This window comes from Apium graveolens, chromosome 9 (assembly GCF_009905375.1).
Source record: "Apium graveolens cultivar Ventura chromosome 9, ASM990537v1, whole genome shotgun sequence".
Lineage (NCBI taxonomy): Eukaryota > Viridiplantae > Streptophyta > Magnoliopsida > Apiales > Apiaceae > Apium > Apium graveolens.
The window spans coordinates 217,049,658-217,069,887 of NC_133655.1; the positions used below are offsets into that span (position 1 = coordinate 217,049,658).

General features: G+C 40.9%; 2 protein-coding genes across 2 annotated transcripts; one reads left to right on the forward strand and one right to left on the reverse strand.

Moving 5' to 3' along the window:
• The first annotated feature begins 1,434 nt into the window (after positions 1-1,434).
• Positions 1,435-10,021, forward strand: LOC141683573 (polyadenylation and cleavage factor homolog 4). The gene is made up of 8 exons (XM_074488319.1): positions 1,435-2,089; positions 3,247-3,348; positions 3,447-3,707; positions 4,435-5,205; positions 5,792-5,911; positions 6,110-6,667; positions 6,762-7,307; positions 9,302-10,021. The coding sequence occupies exons 1-8, from the start codon at positions 1,727-1,729 to the stop codon at positions 9,344-9,346; spliced, it is 2,766 nt and encodes a 921-aa protein (XP_074344420.1). The 5' UTR covers positions 1,435-1,726; the 3' UTR covers positions 9,347-10,021.
• A 651-nt stretch (positions 10,022-10,672) lies between these two features.
• LOC141683680 (uncharacterized) lies at positions 10,673-19,015 on the reverse strand. The gene has a single exon (XM_074488437.1). The coding sequence runs from the start codon at positions 17,291-17,293 to the stop codon at positions 10,685-10,687; it is 6,609 nt and encodes a 2,202-aa protein (XP_074344538.1). The 5' UTR covers positions 17,294-19,015; the 3' UTR covers positions 10,673-10,684.
• Between the last annotated feature and the right edge of the window lie 1,215 nt (positions 19,016-20,230).

Genomic DNA, 20,230 nt, shown 5'->3' on the forward strand with positions numbered 1-20,230 from the left:
ATTATAAGATATATAACCAAATAAATGAAAAATGTAATTAACATGTAATTTTTTTTATTCTTCTTTTTTTCTTTTCTCTCGCCTCCATATTTTTGTATGTTTTTAATATTTTAACTCCACATGGAGTATTAGTTTGTATTTTATTTTTGAATGTAAATTTATCACGTAAATTAAATTTGAATTTATTAATATTCCGAATTTATTTTTTTTGCAAATTATTAATTATTTTAAAATAAGTGGTTGAACCGCAAACCGATCCGCAATAACCGCAAATTCGCAACTGCAATTGACGCGGTTAACCGCAACTCGGTTGCGGATGACAATTTTCTAAAATCGCACGGATGACAATTTTCTAAAATCGCTCTTCGCGCTTTGGTTCGACATTTACCCCAAAACAGATCCGATCCGAACCGCGTACACCCTAGTTAGTAACTGCATATATAATGCATGACAGACACGTACCAGGTGGGTAAAGTCATGTGACACATAGAGTACGACAACTAGGGGGTTTAAAATGTTTAAAACTATATTTCAATAACACATACTCCCTCCGCCCCCATATGTATACGTGTACTCTTTGCAAGTATTTTGAGATTTTAATAAAATATAATTTTTTAATAATTTTTTCAAATTTTTTTTTGAAAAAAAATTTAAATATAAAAGTTTTATTCAAAAAAAAATATAATGAAATTACAATTTAAACGAGTATTTAAAAACGTGCCAAAAAGTGATGTATAGAATTTAATGAGATAGAGAGAGTAATATATTTTAATACGTAATGCTTCTGTGATCACGATAGTTTTTATTTCTAATTTATAAAAAAATAATAAAATATCAACAACATAAAATTCGAAAGAGTTTTTTTGTAAGATACAAATTTTTAAGGTTATTATTGTAAAAATAACCTTTTTAGTTTTATTTTTAAAAAATATTTTTTTTTAAATACGATTTTTCAACTTAATACAACCGGATACAATCTCAAATACAATCACATGTAACCTCGATTGCAAAAAAAAAATTCAGTTATTTTTCGGAATATGTAAAAAAAGTTACATGATTATTTTTAGTATTTTTAGTTGCAAATATTTTTTTTTCAAATATTTTCAAAGGATTGTAAAATTGCAAACAAATATTTTTGATAAAGTTTCAATCTGAAATTATATTTGATTTTTTTGCTAAATTATTATTTTTTTTTAAAAAAAATTATGTTTTAATTGAATTATATTGAAAATATATTTTATTAATATTTTATCAACGCACTTTACACAAACAGAATCGAAAAAAAATAAATCACTTATTTTTACCGTCCAAACACAATTTACCGGTACCGTTTTTGGTTTTACCTAGGTGTCCAGCTGGTAAAGCCACATCAACAAAAGTAGACCCCACAAGTTTTCTTCAAATTACCAAAACCCTGCATAACTAACCTTTCACGTTTATTTAAAACCACGGTCCTGTTTCCCCCGGCCACAAAATTACCACCCAATCTCCGCCGTCAAAATCTATCCGGCCACCGCATCAGATCTCGACGATCTCTCCCGCTTCGCAAGGTCCAAAATTTCCTCAATCCTCTAATTCATCTCCTCTCTCCCTTCAAATCGCTCTCTCTGTCTCTCTCTCTAATTCTCTATAATCTTCACAAAATTAATAAATAAATCACCTTTTCCCCCAAATTCATAACCCTAGTATATCGAATTTATATGTATACATACATATTTAAGTGTATATGGATCAATTAAGGTATGTATCATCATCGACGGAGAGTTCTAGAAACCTAGGGTTACCTAAAAAGCCAATGGTGAATGATTACTTAATTCAGAAGCCTATGACTCCGATTATCGATCGATTTAAGGCTATGTTAAGAGGCAGAGAAGAAAACATTAAGGCTTTAGGTCTACACGGCGGTGAAGATGATGATGATCCTATTTCGCCTCCGAGATGCGAAGAAATTGTCAAGTTGTATGAGATTGTATTGTGTGAACTTACTTTTAATTCGAAGCCGATTATTACTGATCTTACGATAATTGCTGGTGAACAAAGAGAACATGCCGAGGGCATTGCTAATGCAATTTGTGAGCGGATTATTAAGGTATTCAGCTGAATTAAAGGTTTTTGAGTCTAGGAGTTTGATCATGTATGATTTTAATTGTATGTAGCTGTTGCGAATTGATAGGTTTGGTGGTGGAATTTGATGTTGTGTAAATTTCTCTCCTTTTATTTATGTACTTCAGTTTGTGTTGGTTTATGTTTCAGAAGTTTACTTTCCGTGCAGTGTATTGTTGGAATTCAGATGATTTAAACTGTGTTTATATTTATGTCCCTTCTGTTGGCAATCTAACTATTTGACTTCGATTAACCAAAATTCCACTTTTATACAATATATTGTTCTAAATTATAGTGCTTGTCATAATATAATTATGTTAATAACTTAACATGAGAAGTCTCAGGGATGTGTTTATATAGTGCATGTGTTTGAAATCTGGTACTCCTTTGTTTCTGTTAAATGAAAGTTGGTGGGAGCTTGAGATACAAACGTTCTTTAAAGGCATTTCCACAAAGGTTGACATCTTTGCAAATGCAAAGTAGGAGCAACAGCTTTCACATGAGTATCACAAAAATGAATAATTTGGTTTTATGAAGAACTTTATGTTTGTAGATATATATGTTCCAAGTACTTTATGTGTTCAAGTTGTGCCAGTGTTTTGCATTCATATTCATGTTATCAGTTAAGGACCACTTTTTCAGGTGTTTTCTATATTAGTACTATTACTGATGCATTAGCTTTAGTATGAATCTCAGTTTAGCATGAAAGTATGTAAATATTGGAATATGCAATTCCTAATCAATTTAACAAAACAAGCTTGACGGATTTTAGCATAAAGAGGGATGCCGAGATTGAGTGAACGACATGCATCTCAGCCTCTGTTTACGAAATAGGCAAAAGCATCAAAGTCTGAAATCCTGAAGCAATGCCCCGTGAAGTTACTGTAATTTAAACTGCATGTAAATATCTGTTTACTGATTTTCCTACACATTATCTTTTAGTTATCAGATATCATACAGAAGTTATGAAATCAAGATCATATACCACCCTCAAGACCTTTTCCAAAGCTAATAATTTCTTGTGTATAATTTATCAATCCTTTCTTGTATTTATTCTATCTCCTGTGCGGTTCAATAATCTGTGTTCTTTTTTGACTTTGTATCTTTGATTAATATTGATCAATAATAACTGTTTGTCTATAGGCCCCAGTTGATCAGAAACTGCCTTGTTTATATCTTTTGGATAGTATTGCTAAGAATATTGGGAAAGAATATGTCAGATACTTCTCGGTGCTGCTCCCTGAGGCGAGTTAATTCAAATCTAGAAAATAGTTACCGGTTTCACTTTTATGATCTTAAATCATCCCTCCTTGTATATAAATATCATAAAATTCTTCTTGCAGGTATTCTGTGAGGTGTACAAACAAGTGAACTCAAGTTTGCGCACTTCTATGGGACATTTGTTTGGTACTTGGTCAACCGTTTTTCCTCCTTCTATTCTATGCAAGATCGAGGCCCAAATGAAATTTTCTCCACCTTCAAATTCTCAATCTGTATTGGCTTCCTTGCAACCTTCTGAATCTCCGCGACCAACTCATGGCATACATGTTAATCCAAAATATCTGGAAGCAAGGCGTCAGTATGAGCATACAACTGTTCAGAGTGTAAGTGTTTTTCATCGAATCTACCTAGCTATCTCTAGGGTTTAGAATTAGTTTACATTTAGAATGTCCAAGTGGTTATATATTAGATCAATTATGTATATGTTCTTGAAAGTTCGTAAAAAATTATTTCCCTCGTGTTGGCCTTCCTCCTTTAAGATTCAGACTTTGGATCCTCTTAGCCCCCATTGTTTATTACCATTTTTATGACTTTGATAAGTGTGCAAAGTTGTTTAGTTTGATATTATCGTTGTTACTGGTACGGGTGATATGTTTTTTTTAATCTTTGTATGTATTTATTGTATATTGCTATTCAAGTAAATGAGGACTGATATTAAAGTTGTTGGTTTGTGACGTGTATTTTATTGCTTTACTGAAATAAACTGTTCTTCACTTTTCTTCGACATGGGACTATGGGTTGATGTGATATTTAAAGTTGAGTTCTCTTTTTGCCTCAGTTTCTAGTTGCCAAGTTGGACCGATATCATCACATTAGCAAAATCGTTCACAAAATGTTGTATAAATTTATACATGTTGTATTTTGAATGTTATTTATGTGTCTATGTATTTGTATATGTTGTATATTGCCATTTAATTAAATGAGATCTCATATTAATGTTTTTAGTTTGTGACGTTTTTTAAATTGCTATACTGAAATAATCTGTTTTTCACTTTTATCGGGTATGGGTTGACGTCATATCTAAAGTTGAGTTCTTTTTTTTCCCTTCAGGACATCCTACATTCAAGTGGAACGCCATCTTTGAAGATGAATGGAAAACATGCTGCTGAGCTGGGTGAATATGACTCTGAAATTTCAGATGGTATAACGACACAGGTTGGAACAAAACGAATTAGCTCAAGTATTCGAGCTAACACATCTAAGGCTGAGAACATGCTTTCTTCTGCTAGGGGTGCAAATTCCTCCGCACCATTTGTCGCTAATCATGTTAGATCACCTGGTTCAGACACCGAGTTTGATTCGACAAGCAGGTTTCTCAAAATTTCTTCCCCATCTCGTCGTGGATTTGATTATGGAGGTGTAGTGAATATTGGAAAAAAAGAGTCAAGTGACTGGCATAGAGGTCACAAGGCTCACGATACCCATCAGGAATATGATTATCATGATGCACACAGTTATAGTAAGAATGCAGAGCTTCGAGGACCTAGAGCTCTGATTGATGCATATGGGACTGATGAAAGGGATCATTGTAAGTATCAGAAGGCTGGACATCTGAATATGAATGCGGTTAATAGCAAGATGACTGTGCAGACATGGAAGGATAATGAAGAAGAAGAGTTTAAATGGGAAGATATGAGTCCAACATTAGCCACCGGAAACTCTAGTTTGTTTTCGTCATTAAATCCAACTTCAGGAAATCTTACCGCAGTACCTGGAGCTGAGCCTCAACACCCAGTGCTTATGGAGAATAGTTTCAGGAGAGGCCATCAGTCTGGTCGAGAACAAATGTCTGCAATTAGTGATTCATCCCTAATCAGTGATGTATGTTTCTTCTTGTTCCTTTTCTTGCTATTACATGTGTTCTATAGTTGTTGACTGGCTGCTTAACGAATCTTGTGTATTTGTTGAGTTCTCGTCTGAAGTTTCATAATCATATGTAGATTCCCATTTGTTTATTCGTAATTATATTTTTTATTATATTTTAATTAGGCCGACCTTTAAAACATAATTTCTTTAAAATGTTTTAGTTGATTATTTCTGTCATCTTGTTGCCAGCGTCAGTTTGATGTCTATCCAGATAAGAATCCAGCTGCATTATATTTGTTTTGAATAATCTAATTGCTATTTTTGTGATTTTTTTAACTCGAATTCCTTTAAATTTTATTTCTTCAATTGTGTGTGCATGTATAGTTTTATTAGATGCTATTAAGAAGCATATAAATGAATGGATAACAATTATGAACTTCACAAACTTCCATTTGTTAGACTTTTAATTAATGCTCCAGGGACTCGAAGCTCAATCGAAAATCAATGCTTACGGATGATGTTGCAAACTGACATCTCACCTTTCTTAATTCAGGTGAAATTTTTTCGATCCTGAAAGGCAATTTTTTTTTTTTTTTTGCAGTCTGTTCATGGACTGATCAATAACATTTATGGGGTTCGTAACGAGGCATCACAATTTCCTGCTTCTCGTAACCCTCCAGAAGTCTGGAACTTCCCACAGTCTTCCCAAAGAAATTTACAGGTACCCTTTATATCATCAGTTGGTGAACAAAAGATTCCTCTTAATGGCTTTCCAGGTCATGATAAAGAACGCAGGTCCTTGGACTTTGCATCAAGAATGAATTCTATAAATCATGAAATTTTAAATCCGGAGGTTCCATCTGCTTTGCTTCCACAAAAGTCTATTCCAATTCCTCAATTAGCTTCTTATCCATTGCAGAAACATATGTGGAGTCAGTTGGAACCTACTAGTGCTGGTTATTCAAATGTTGATCAAGGTATGAAAAATTCATTTACAGCTCCGCATCACCAGCCTCAGTTTCCTAATCGCCAAGTTGGACCGATTTCATCACATCAGCAAAATCTTGCACAAAATGTTGTCTTCCGTCCACCATATCAAATGCGTCCAAACATTCAGCAAAATATGCTTCCACCTGCTGGAATATTAACCCCAGCCCATGTAGCGTACCAGCCCTTCGGTCGTGGATATATACCCCCAGGACCTAGGCCATTTGTTAATACCGGCTTTATGAACCCAGCTCCCAGCATGCAGTCATCTATGCCGATTCCCAATGTCCGAAATTCGTCTGCACATTTGCCAGGGGTCTTATTACCACCTCTACCTCCTGAACCTCGCCCCATATCATCACAAATGATACCTGGTCAAAATCCTTGTCTTGTTCCGCAAAACCCCCCAGGTGGAGGAGCACTCTCAGGGTTGTTTAATTCGTTGATGGCCCAAGGTTTGATCTCTTTGACAAACCAAGCGTCAGTGCAGGTATGATGGATAAAATTTACACATTCAGTGTTCTTGAAAATTGATTGTGGAAAGGGATAATGATTTTCTTGGTTAAAACTATGTAATTGTCTAGGATCCTGTTGGACTGGAGTTTAACACTGACCTTCTGAAGGTGCGTCACGAATCTGCCATCAGTGCCCTCTATGCTGATCTTCCCAGGCAATGCACAACTTGTGGCCTTCGGTTCAAGTGCCAAGAGGAGCACAGCAGTCATATGGATTGGCATGTAACAAGAAATAGGACATCAAAAAACCGTAAACAGAAACCTTCTCGTAGATGGTTTGTAAGTGCTGAGATGTGGCTTAGTGGTACAGAGGCATTGGGAGCCGATGCTGCTCCAGGATTTCTACCCACTGAGATTGTTCAGGAGAAGAATGACGAAGAATCAGCTGTTCCAGCAGACGAAGATCAGATTGTTTGTGCACTATGTGGCGAACCATTTGTTGATTTTTACAGTGATGAGACTGAGGAATGGATGTATAAAGGTGCTGCATATATGAATGCACCAGCAGGATCAACAGCTGGAATGAATAGGTCCCAGCTGGGTCCAATCGTGCATACTAAGTGCAAATCCGATTCTAACGTGACCACCTCTGCAGACTTGAGTAAAAATGAAATGGTACGTATAATATCTGTTATGATGCATTTTGTTGTGCTTTTGCCTTTGTCTTGTCTCTGTAAGTTAATGTTATCAGATGTGTTTTGACATTTATTGCTACAGTTAAACCTCGATATATTAGTACTCAATAAATTAATAACTTTCTGTAGTCCCGACTCGGGCCCTTTAATATAAATTAATAATTCGCTAAATTTATTAGATAATAACTTTTTATTAAAACATACAAGTCCCGTATAATATATAAAATAGTAATAATTTCATCTTTAATCAAAATTATATATTTATTCTAGGATGTACCTTTAAAATAAGACTCTAACGCAAGTAATTTACTTACTTTTGAAATTGATTTGTCCTCTACTTTTCCTAATATCTTAAGTGTATTAGGGAACTCCGGCGTACTAGGAAAAATTAGGGAATGCCATTGTTTTAAGGATATCCTTTTCGTAAGACCGACTTCAGCTCTATAGTGTCATTTCCCGCTTCATCTTCTTTTTCATTTCCCATAATGATGCTAATTATGTGTTCATCATGCAACAATTCTGCTACTACATTTTTGTCATTCTTGCCAAGATAATAACTAACCTTTTCGGCATGTATATATTTTTAAACATATGTCAACAATTTAAAAATTATATATATATATATATATATATCGATAAAATGATAAATTATTAATTTATCGATTAGTTAATATTTCGATTAGTTAATAATTTTCTCGGGTCCCGAGGTTATTAATTTATCGAGGTTTACCTGTATATGCCAAATACAATCATACCAACATACCAAGGTTATAATGCACATATAGCACTGCTTGAGATGTATGGTGCGTGATGATGCGTCACACTTAGAGCAAAGTAATTTTCAGTGAGACGTAGTGGAGAGCATGGAGTCAGTAGTAGTAAACCTATATTAAGTATCCAGTCAATGTAAGGGCATTTCAGTTTTTTCAATCATAGTTGGTTACAAGGAACTATAAGTGCTGCTAGTGGTTGTATTGTTTCTATTATGTTGAATATATGAAAATGTAAGTGATTTCACCACCCTCATTCTCTCTCCCCCTAGATCTCTTTCTTCCTAAGCTATCTTCAGAATTCCCGGCTGGCGTCCTCCAAGCCTCTATCTCTCTTCTGCTATCTTTCTAATTTTATCTGATTTTTTTTTTTTTGCATTTCTCTCTAAATCTGTGTTACCTACTGCATTTGCAAACTTAAAATACAAAAAAAACACTAAAAACATTCGAGAACATAACTCAGAACCTTATAATTGTGACATTTTTATACAGAGTCAGCTGCTTAATATTTAGGCATATTTTTAGTTTAATGTGAAGCTGATCACACTTACAAGTGTTGTAAAAAAAGGTCCCTTCTTTTCTAGTTCCGAGACAACAATAACATGCTGGCATAGTGGCATGTACGAGACACTACTTCGAGATTTTTAAGTACAAAGATGTGATTGTTAGGATCTTGAAAGATAGTAATAGAAGTGTTTGTTCTCCTTTGTTTGGGATTAAGAATATGATGCAGGAATTCTATGACTGCGCACTGCAAAGTTCTCATTAAAATTAAAATCGTATCAGTTTTAAGAGTCCGAAAAGTGGATATAGTTTTTTAATTCTTGTTGTCTTCCTTTATTACTTCACTAAATCAGCCCTTCATACATGGCATGCATCGGAGATTTGAGAGTGAACATGTATAGTACTTTATAAGTTGTATATAGTCTTGGGCACTTTCTTATTAAACTTGTATCTCACGTCTTTGTAGAATATTAACGTTTGCCGTGTTAAGTGGTATATTTGAGAATGACGAAACTTGTACTCCTTGTCCCAGCTTGCTTTAAGTGTGCCATTCATTTTTTGCATGAAATTTTGTGTGTGCATTTCCTTTGAGCAATTTATATTGTTTTTGTAGTAGATGTGGAGTGACATCCTTTTGTAGCATTGGTTGTCAGTTGATTGATATATTCAACCCTAAATGATTTTCCCACTCTATTTACAGGGATATACTGAAGACGGTGGTCGAATCAAACGGTTGAGGGTTTAGCGTATCAGGATCAACATCTAATTCTCTTGTAGCTTGTTGAGTTCTTAATACCATTGATCTGCTCTATACATAGTTTTATGTAGCCTTAACTTATTGGTGCGAGGCTAAAAGCGTGTACATGTATAGTTCAAGTTGTACAATCACCAGTTAGTAAAAAGAGTTCAAAATTGACCATAGCATCTCACTTCTGATTTTTCTTCTGTGCCTCTTGGTAAAATGAAATAAAGAATGAGATCCAGATTTACAAACAATTTTTTTGTTCCTCCTCGTATCCTCTCCTGTGCTTAATTGTAATCTCTGAATTTCTATTGTCCAAGCATTTGGTTGAGGAAAAAGTATACATATGCCCAGTTAAATCTGCTTGGCACAAATGCTTTATTCTGTTGCTTTAGCTTTTGCAGGAATGCATCTAAGCTGTTTCCATTGGGCTGTCTTTAGAACTCTATTGAAGCGGGGCAGGCGCTGGTGGGGGTATACCACACTACCATCAGAAACTTGTTTCGCATGAGGAGAAGAAACTCGATGTGTAAACTTTTCTTTTTGTCTTGGATGTTAAGCTGATTTAATGTAAGAGGACGTTTAGTTGATGTTATGTAAAATTAGCTCTGTGATTCTGGTGAATCTCAGTACTTTAGTGAACTTATTTCTTTGAGAATGAATCATTGTTTCCTGTGATTGAGTTGATTTGTTTGGTGGTTCTTAATGGAAATCTTGATATTTAGTCCATTTAGTCATGTAATGGTTACTACAAAATAATGTTATGGCTTACAATGTATCCTCTAAAGAATGAATACTCTTCAAAGATGATGAATTGTGAATTGCTTTGCTCCATTATTAGTTTATTACTTGGATAAATGAACATTTCTCATGTGTAAGATGATATAACCAGATCATAAAACTTCTCTGTTCATGAGGGCAGCACACGCTTAAGACTTGGAATATATGTAAAAGGTCTGTACCAGTGTTTGGAAAAATCTTCAGTAGCATATCTGATGCTTTTGTAAAACCCTGTAATCGGGTTATAACATATGGATTTGTAATTACAGCATCACAATCTCCGTTTACCAGTAAATTTAGAGGCTGTAATATCTTGAAGACAGATCTTTGTTGATACCAAAATTTTATTTATAATACGCTCTGGTGTCAAAAGTGCACCAGTCCCACGGCTACTGTGCTTTGTGGGAAAATTATTTCTAAAAATTGACCCTTCAACTAGTCCCAAGGTAAGTAGTACATGCACTACCCCCCTAGGCTAGGAGGAATTTATTTAATTCTAGCCTATAAACTGGGCATAAACCAAAATAATAAAAGAAATATGCAAGGGGCCAAAGCCACGCCTTACTGGTAATACTTTCGGAGATGTTCCGCATTCCAAGCTCGCGGAATCAGCTTCCCGTCCATGTCTTCAAGGTGATAAGTCCCCTTCCACAGGATAGACTTTATTCTGTACGGTCCTTCCCAATTAGCTCCAAACACTCCATGTTGGGGGTTCTTCGTATTGGGCATCACTTTCCTAAGTACCAAATCCCCCACCTTCAGCAACTGTCCTTTTACCTTCTTGTTATAATACCTTGCGACGCGCTGCTGATATGCTGCTAGCCTTAGCTGAGAATTTTCCCTCGTCTCCTCTAAGAGATCTAAATGAAGCCTTTGATTAACCTCAGCGTCCTCTTTCCCGTAACAGTCTCTGCGAAGTGATCCCGATCCAACTTCCACGGGGACCATAGCTTCGTAACCGTAAGTCAGCATAAACGGCGTTTCTCCCGTAGTAGATCGCGGTGTAGTGTTGTATGACCACATCACCTTCGGGAGTTCTTCAGGCCAATTCCCTTTACGTTCCTCCAGCTTGGTTTTGAGGGTATGTTTTATTATTTTGTTAACAGCCTCTGTTTGTCCATTGCTTTGAGGATGATAGACCGCCGCAAATTCCTTCTTGATTTTCAACTCCTCACATAACTGTCGCAACTCCTTGCTATCAAATTGTTTTCCATTGTCGGAGACCAGCTTGTAAGGGATTCCAAACCTGCATACAATTGAGTTGAAAACAAAATCTCTGATTTTCTTTGCGGTGATAGTAGCCAGTGGCATAGCTTCCGCCCATTTAGTAAAGTAATCGACCGCAACCACTGCATATTTGACGTCTCCTTTAGCTTTCGGCAATTCTCCGATAAGATCGATTCCCCACATGGCGAACGGCCATGGGCTTGCCATAGGCGTCAAGAGTGTAGCCGGCATAGACGAGTAGTTTGCAAAGCGCTGGCAGCGATCACATGCCTTGACGAAATTTGTAGCATCTTCTCTCATTGTGGGCCAATAATACCCTTGGCGCAACACTTTCATTGCCAACGAGCTACCCCCCGAGTGATTGCCACAGATTCCTTCATGCACCTCTCTTAGGATGTAATTTCCTTCTCCTTCTTCAACACACCTGAGTAGAGGTTGGTTGAACCCTCTCTTGTATAGGACTTCATCGTATATCACATATCTTGCGGCTTGATAACGGAGTCGACGAGCCATAAACTTATCTTCGGGGAGTGTTCCCTTGCGAATGTAAGCTAGAATGGGCGTCATCCATGTTTCTTTGGGAGCTTCATCCACTTGCATAGTTTCTATCTCTGGGATACTAGGAACCTCCTGGATTTCAAGAGGGATGGATCCTAACAACACAGCCTCTTGTTGTGACCCCATTTTTGCCAAAGCATCCGCATTACTGTTTTTCTCCCGCGGAACGCATTCCAATCTAACTTCTTTGAACATTCCAATCAGGCGCTGTACACATCTCAAGTATAATTCTGTTCGCGGGCCTCGCGCTTGAAATCCCCCATTCACCTGATTCACTACCAACTCTGAGTCACTTCTTGCAATTAAGTTTCGCACCCCCATTTCCAGAGCGATTTTCAGGCCATTAATCAGCGCCTCATACTCCGCATCATTATTAGTTGCATAAAACTTGAAATGAATTGCACTCATCAGGTGGTGGCCTTCCGGAGATACAAGTACTATGCCCGCACCTGCTCCTCCATTGTTAACCGCCCCATCCACATGCAAGATCCACCAAGGATGCGGAAACTCCTCCAAAGACTCCTCGGCATGAGGTGGATATAGCATCACCAAAGCTTTATCATCAATTTCAGAATCAAATTCCAGCAAGAAATCGGCTAAGGCTTGCCCTTTTATCGCTGTTCGAGGCACATATTCCAAATCAAACTGTCCCAGCTCCACGGCCCATTTCAGCATTCTGCCTGATGACTCTGGTTTGTGCAGGACCTGCCGCAGCGGGTATGCTGTACGAACTTCAACTCTATGGGCTTGAAAATACGGCCGCAATTTTCTTGACGCAAGAATCAGGGCGTAAACCAGTTTCTCCATACTTGTGTAGCGAGTTTCCGCATCGTGTAACCGCTTGCTCACGTAGTACACTGGTGATTGTTGCCCGTCTTCCTCTCTTACCAGAACCGCACTGATCGAATATTCAGACACTGCGAGGTACAGTATTAGATTTTCCCCCTCCAATGGCTTTGACAACATGGGAGGATGTCCCAGTTGCTCCTTGATTCTTTTGAAAGCCTCTTCACATTCTGACGTCCATATAAAGTCTTTCCCAGCTAATTTAATCGCCTTGAAAAACTCCTTGCATCTATCAGACGACTTGGAAACAAATCGATTTAACGCGGCGATTCTCCCAGTCAAACTCTGCACCTGTTTCACATTGGTAGGTGACTTCATATCCAACAATGCCTTGATCTTCGCGGGGTTGGCCTCAATTCCCCTGTGGTTGACAATGAACCCGAGAAACTTTCCCGATTCCACGCCGAACACACATTTTTGCGGATTTAATTTCATACGAAACCTCCTCAAGATATTAAACATCTCCGTCAGGTGCTTGATATGGTCAGTTGTCACCTTAGATTTCACCAGCATATCGTCTACATACACTTCCATGGTTCTCCCGATTTGGTCTTTGAACATCATGTTTACCAGCCGCTGGTAGGTCGCGCCAGCGTTAATCAAGCCAAACGGCATTCCTATGTAACAGTATAACCCCCTGTCTGTAATAAAGGATGTATGTTCTTGATCGGGGCCATACATCGGAATTTGATTGTATCCGGAGTATGCATCCATAAAACTCAACAACGCATGCCCTGCCGTCGCGTCAACCAACTGATCAATTCTTGGCAGCGGGAAGCTATCCTTTGGACATGCCTTATTGAGATCCGTGAAATCCACACATGTCCTCCACTTCCCATTCGGTTTCTTCACCAGTACTGGATTTGCAAGCCATTCGGGGTAGAACGATTCTTTGATCAACCCCACTTCCAACAACCGGTCTACTTCTTCTTTTAATGCTATCGCCCTTTCTCCACTTACTGGGCGGCGTTTCTGGCGTATGCCCTTGCAATTCGGGAGGATATTCAAACGGTGACACATTACTTCCGGGTCGATCCCTATCATATCTGAATGACTCCATGCGAAAACATCGAGGTTTGCAATTAGAAAGCGGGTAAGACCTCCTCTCATCTCCTCATCCAACTGAGATCCCACTTTCAAAACCCTGCTTGGGTCATTTTTATCAACTGGAATAGATATTGTGTCTTCGGCCGGTCCCGTTTTTTCAATAGGCATAGGGATCCTGGGATCCAAATCGAAATCAAAGTCTCGGGGGTCTTCAATTTCCACTTTTTCACCTGAGGGCGCGTCCTCGTTTGGAGGAGCATCAACCTCAACTTCATTCAAGGGCGCATCCTTCTTTTGAGGAGCATCAACCTTGCAGTTATCGCCGAGACCTTGCAAAATCTCACTTCTCCCTTCCAACTTTTCCCCGTTAACCTCTTTCCGCATGATTCCCCCTGTGTGACTCGCCACCACTTCTTCTACACTACGGATTTTCGAAATACGTCCCTGCATCACAAAAGAGTTCCCAGAGGTATTGGTTTCTTCCTTTCCGGGATTTTCAACAAAATAGTGGGCATGGACCTCTCCACCCGGTTTTGTATGAATATCTTTTACATCTTCAACTGGGAGACCTTTCCCTTCATACCTTCTTCTGCGAAATTCCTTGACAGCCTTGTGATAGCAGTCACGTGACTCATACTGTGACCCTCTCAGGCTGCCAACTCCGTTTGGCGTCGGGAACTTTATCATCAAGTGGTGTATCGAGGTTATCACCCTGAACGCACGCAACCAAGGTCTGCCGACCAGTACGTTGTGCGCGGAATCCTGATCTAGCACCTTAAAATCTATCATTTGAGTAACCGACAAAGCCCCTTCCCCAAGCGTGACGGGAAGTCTGACTGAGCCCATAACTCTCACTGCTTCCCCCGTAAAGCCATAGACGTGCGCATCTTCGAAATACATGTCACTATCTGGGAAACCCAGCTTTTTGTAGGTGCTATAGTACAAGATGTTTGTAGAACTCCCATTATCCAGGAACACTCGATGTACGTTCATTGCCCCAATAAGCATGGTAATCACCAGCGCATCGTTGTGAGGATGATGCACCCACCTAGATTCTTTTTCCCTGAATGTAATATCAGCGGACTCCCCCTTAAAGACCTTCGGGGGTCTATCTTCCAAGCTGTGGATGTTAGTGAGCGGTGGATGTCGCGCTTCTCTCGCGTTTCTTTCAAGTGCTCGATTACTGTCACCAACAAAAGGGTGTCCTCCAAAAATTGCCCTGATGCTGCCGGCCCTCTGAAACTTGACCTCCGCCGTTTTCTCAACATCCTCCGCCCGCGGGGGTTGTCTTTCATCTTTACCCTTGTCATCAAGTCCCCTGCGTCGCTTCACCTTGTCGATCCACTCTCCTAGGTGTCCAGCCTTGATCAATTCCTCAATCTCATCCCGCAAGTGACGACACTCGTGGGTGTCATGGCCAGTAGACTCATGGTAGTCACAGTACTTCTTTTTATCTCTGCTTTGCCATGAAGTTAGACGGTCGGGCTTCTTGAAGATTCCCCTGTCCTTATTTACCTCGAAGATATGATCAATGGACGCCGCCAGCGGGGTATAATTGCTGACTCTTCTCTCGTAGTTCGATGGTGGGCTCCATTCTCTTCGCGAGCTCACAGCGTTTACCCTGTTAGGGCTTCTGGCGTTTCGCCGATAACCCGGACTTACAGATCTGTCCCTTCTCTTGGATCGCCCCTTGGAGTTATAGGTATCATCATTCTTTTTTGTTTCTGCAAGCGACTGCTCGATTGCTTTGAACGACTCCGCTTGTGCGAGCACATCTGCCAATGACACTGGGTCTTTCCCTTGTAGGTGTTTCCAGAAATCCGTCCCCACACGCAACCCAGCTATAAGCAATATTTTCAACGTTTCGTCAGTTGCACCCCTCACCAAAGTAGATTCTGCGTTAAACCTCTTGAAATATGAAGTCAAACTTTCTCCTTCCTTTTGTTTCACATTAGCCAGCGTGGTAACAGGTGGTGTGTACTTCACCGCGGCTTGAAATTGTGTCAAAAACAAAGTTTTCATCTGTTCCCAGGATGTAATTACACCTGGACCAAGCTTTTGGAACCACTGCTGAGCACCTTCTCTGAAAGTGGCTGCCAAGAGACGGCATCGAGCCAAATCAGGTACTTGATATACATCCATTTCAATGTTAAAACGCCCCAAGAACTCTACAGGATCAGAGTTCCCGTGGAAACGCAAGTCGTTGGTTGTGTTCCGGTATCCCGCGGGCAATTGCGCCTCCCTCACAACAACAGCAAAAGGAGAAGGAGCTTGCGCTGTCGCCGTTACTCTTCCTCCCTCAAGATGGTTGAGTAACCGCTTGAGGTCGTTCACATTAAACGTCCCTACCCCAGGAATGGTTTGAACATTAGGCTGCTGGGGTTGCTCTGCGACTTGCTGAAATTCCCCTTGATTACCCCCCGGGTGCGGCGGAGGATCTCGCCGCCCCTCACCTTGAGGCTGCGGCGGTGGCATATTACCATTTTGGTTCTGAATGTTTTCCCGTACACGAGGTTCATCCTGACCGTGTCGCGGAATTTCATCATTATTCTGCATTCTTACTTGAGTCCGCCCGCCGTCCTGGTCATGAGGACGCGCTCCAGACCCATTACCAGTAACGCTGTGAGAAGCTACGGGAATAACGGCGGGGGCTTCTCCAGCGGAGTGCGCGCCACCTCTCCTACCATTGTAAGGGGCTCTTCCGTATTGATATCCCATTCTTCCTCGTCCATTCCTCTGATATCCCCGGTAGAAATTCCCGGGCCTTCCTCGCGGAGGGGCACGCTCGTGCTCGCGGTGCCGCATCCCGTCATCCCTTTGGAATGCGGGGGGCACACGCGTCGTATCACGGGGCCTCGCTTCTCCGGCGTTTCCTTCCTTTTGCCATTCTACCAGCAACATCCTCAAATCGTCGTCCTCCAACCTTATGCCAAGCCTCTTCTTCAAGGTTGAAAGATCCCTTCCTTCCTCGTCTTGGCTTTGAGCGTTCTCCACACGGCGACGCTCGTCCATCGTACGTCCAGACCTATGCGGGTGTGGCACTACCTGGTTGCCCAGGTGAGGCCTTTCTCTGCCTTCAGTGTCCTCGTCCGCAAGCTCTACAATAGGTTCTACATCGTCAGAATATTGCAAACGCCGCGGAGTGATTCGCGGGTTATCCCCGCTCCCCTGGGTATCTCCCTCAACTACAGGGGCTTTCCCCAAGGCATGACCGTGACGGGGGAAACGACGACCTCTCCTCGTCCTTCGACGCTCCACCGTGTTCAGTCTTGAGTTAAAACTGTTAAGAGTATCCCCCATGCGATATAATTGCTCCAATATATCAGTGTTGCTGATGAGAACTGGAGGTGTCCCCCCCACATCTGGAGCCCTTGGTGGGTCCGCCATGTTTCTGGGAACGTAAGGTTCGTGGCGAGTATAACGCCCCCCGCCTTCCCCTTCTGACCTGCTGTCACTTCCATCATAAGAACTTCCATCACGATTGTAAGACATCTTTTCCTCCTAAGATTGCGACCTTAATTAGCAGCCCCTCCTTCTAGCGCCAATTTGTTGACGGAGGAATTTGGTATCAACAAAGATTGAGGTTTCTCGCCGGAATTAAGATCTGTGACGGTGGTTCTTTGCCGGAAACTTAAGCGGTGTATGGTTGATTGTGGTTGTTTTAGGCTGAGATTGATCAGAGTAAGTGGTGGCTCTCTTATCAGCTCTCAACTTCTTACCCTCTCAATGTGCCTACGTACCCTTTATATAGGGATCAAGCCTGACGTAGTTCTCGTAGAACAAGAAGTCTAACGCGTTGAGACTTCTTACTCCTAAGCCCAGTAGAAGCCCATCCGATATCCATCTTCCGCTAGCTTTAGGAATGTCCAACTATGAGGCCCAACCGCAAAGGCCCAAGGCTCGTCCGTAATCGTAGGACTTCACGGATAGTGCATCTCCCTGCGCAAGGATAACACTCCGCTACAGCTATCTCCCTTGATTTACGAACGCAGGTATAGCCGCGGTTCACCCCAAGTGCCAGACGCGTCCCTGTCCCCCGAATGAGGATAACCCACCAGATAGCAGGACAGGTGATCCCAAGCTCTTGGGTGCAAAGTGCAGGATGACTCCAAAGTTCTCCAACGAGGACACCCGTTGAATACAAGAACAGAGCTCCCAAAGCACACACCAAAGTAAACCCCACATCCCCAACGAGGACACCCGTTGAATACAGGAGGAGGCCTTCAATCATCAGGCATACCCCTGGAGGCCTTCAAGCTTTTCACGGACATCCCCCTCCTTGACCATCTCAAGGAGGGAATTCTTCATAGAGTACCTGCAACAAACACATTAGTAAAAATAATCCTCCATCGCTCCTTTCCATGCAAGCTTTGTCTTGAACTCAACATCAAATATACACAGATCAAACTCAGGACGCGTCCTTTCTAATTGGGCGCGTCCTAACTCCCACAAATCAAAACCTGTTTCCTCATCAATCGTTCTTTATAGCAATCAAAATCACAGGACACGTCCTAGAGCTTTGGGCGCGTCCTTAACCTCATCAAACTTGCAACATCCCCTCTAAACCATCATACACAGCATTTCGCCTCCTATGACATGTCCTCGCTAACTTAGACGCGCCCTAGAGCGCCCATCACCATAAGATTCCATCTGCCAAGCATTTTCATAAACATTGGCGCGTCCATAAATTCTGGGCGCGTCCTCCCTTGACCATGCACTCTTCTCGCTTCGTAACTTATTTCTTCCAAAGTAGGCGCGTCCTAAGGTACTGGACGCGTCCTCTCTTCCACAATGCAATATCGGGTTTGACTGTCTGTAAGCCGCATTTGACCCGAATCAATCTCAATGCCAAATTTTGGGCATAACAACTACCCCCCAACTTCCATTTGCAGTTAAAAACAAAATTGGAAGTTTTATCCTTAAATCCCAGTACCAAAAGTTGGCTCAAAACAATCGGACGCGTCGTAGCCTAAAGACGCGTCCTGCCCTTACTTTCTGCATGCGGGGTACAGCTGTCGTCCATAGGATCATCCTTCTATAAATACTCTAATCTCCATCATACCACCACCATCATCTCTCTCTCTCACACACAACCGCCATTGCCGCATCGTTAAACAGGAGCTTCGAGGGCCACATTCCGGTGATCTGTTCAACCATTCCCCTACTTTTTTAGCTCAACTCATTCCTCAACTCAAAAGGTACACAAATTTCCTCTCATTTCTTTATTTGACTGAATACATTAATCTTACTGAGCAAGAAACTATTCGTATACTCCATTCTCATATAAACTGTTCTTCATGTCTGCTTGTATGTATATATGTATGTATAGGTAAATATAACATGTTTAGCTTCCCTGATCTCCCAACAACATATTTCTAGAATTTCGTCATATTTTCCCCAAACTGCCAACAGTCGATTAACATTCCGCTATCATAATCATGTAGGACGCGTCTTCCCGTTAGGACGCGTCCTGTATTTTCTGATTTAAGACAAGTTCAAGTTATCCCAAACAAGGGTAATATAGGGCCAAAGGTTTATTAGGACGCGTCATTGTAGCACACCCCCCTGCGGTGGATTTTCAGGACGCGCCCTCCCAATATCCTTCTTCCATCTTTCCTTTTCTTTTCTTTTTTTTTTTTTATTTTAAAAAATGGACGCGTCCTCAAATTTTTATTCATTCTTTTGCAGCTGGAGGACGCGTCTTCTTCTTCACCATTTCACCCGTTTAAAGCACTCAACAAGCGTATTGGAACCTATTCCCCACACCTGATCTCCTTTAACCCCGACTTTCCCAACATCCACAGGACGAATTCCTTCCTTAGAGCAGAAAGACGCGTCTTCCGTTCTCTCAAATCAAAAAACTCAATAATGTCTGATTCTAGCTCTGACTCCATGGACCATGTTCCCATAATTTCAAGAATGGAAAAGAAGGGAGTCAAAAGGCAAAGAACTCCAATTCTCCATTCAAGGGCTGCCATCGAAGATTGGACGGACGACGAAATTATCCCTACTACAAGCCAAAAACCTCAAAGAATGGCTATTTCTGATATGGACGCGTCAAACACACAGGACGCGTCATCTTCCCAGGGCGCGGCTCCTTCCGAAGACTTGTCCCCACACAGTGTAAGCGAATTCGAAAGAAGGATTCCTGATCCTGAGACATATCCCATATCTCCTCAAAAATCTGATCCTCCCCTAGAGCATTGGGAACCTTCAGATGTGGAAATAGATTGTGACTGGGCGAGGCTCGGTACCCTTACTGAAGCAGAGAAGAATGCCAGAAGGAAAAGAGAGGGTAAGCTGGCATGCGTAGCTCTTGACTCAACTGCAACCGACTGGGAAATTCAATGGCACATGAAGTACTATGACATGGAGGGCATCTGGGCGCGCCCTCTTCGAACCATGAGGCCGCATATTTTTAACGTCGGG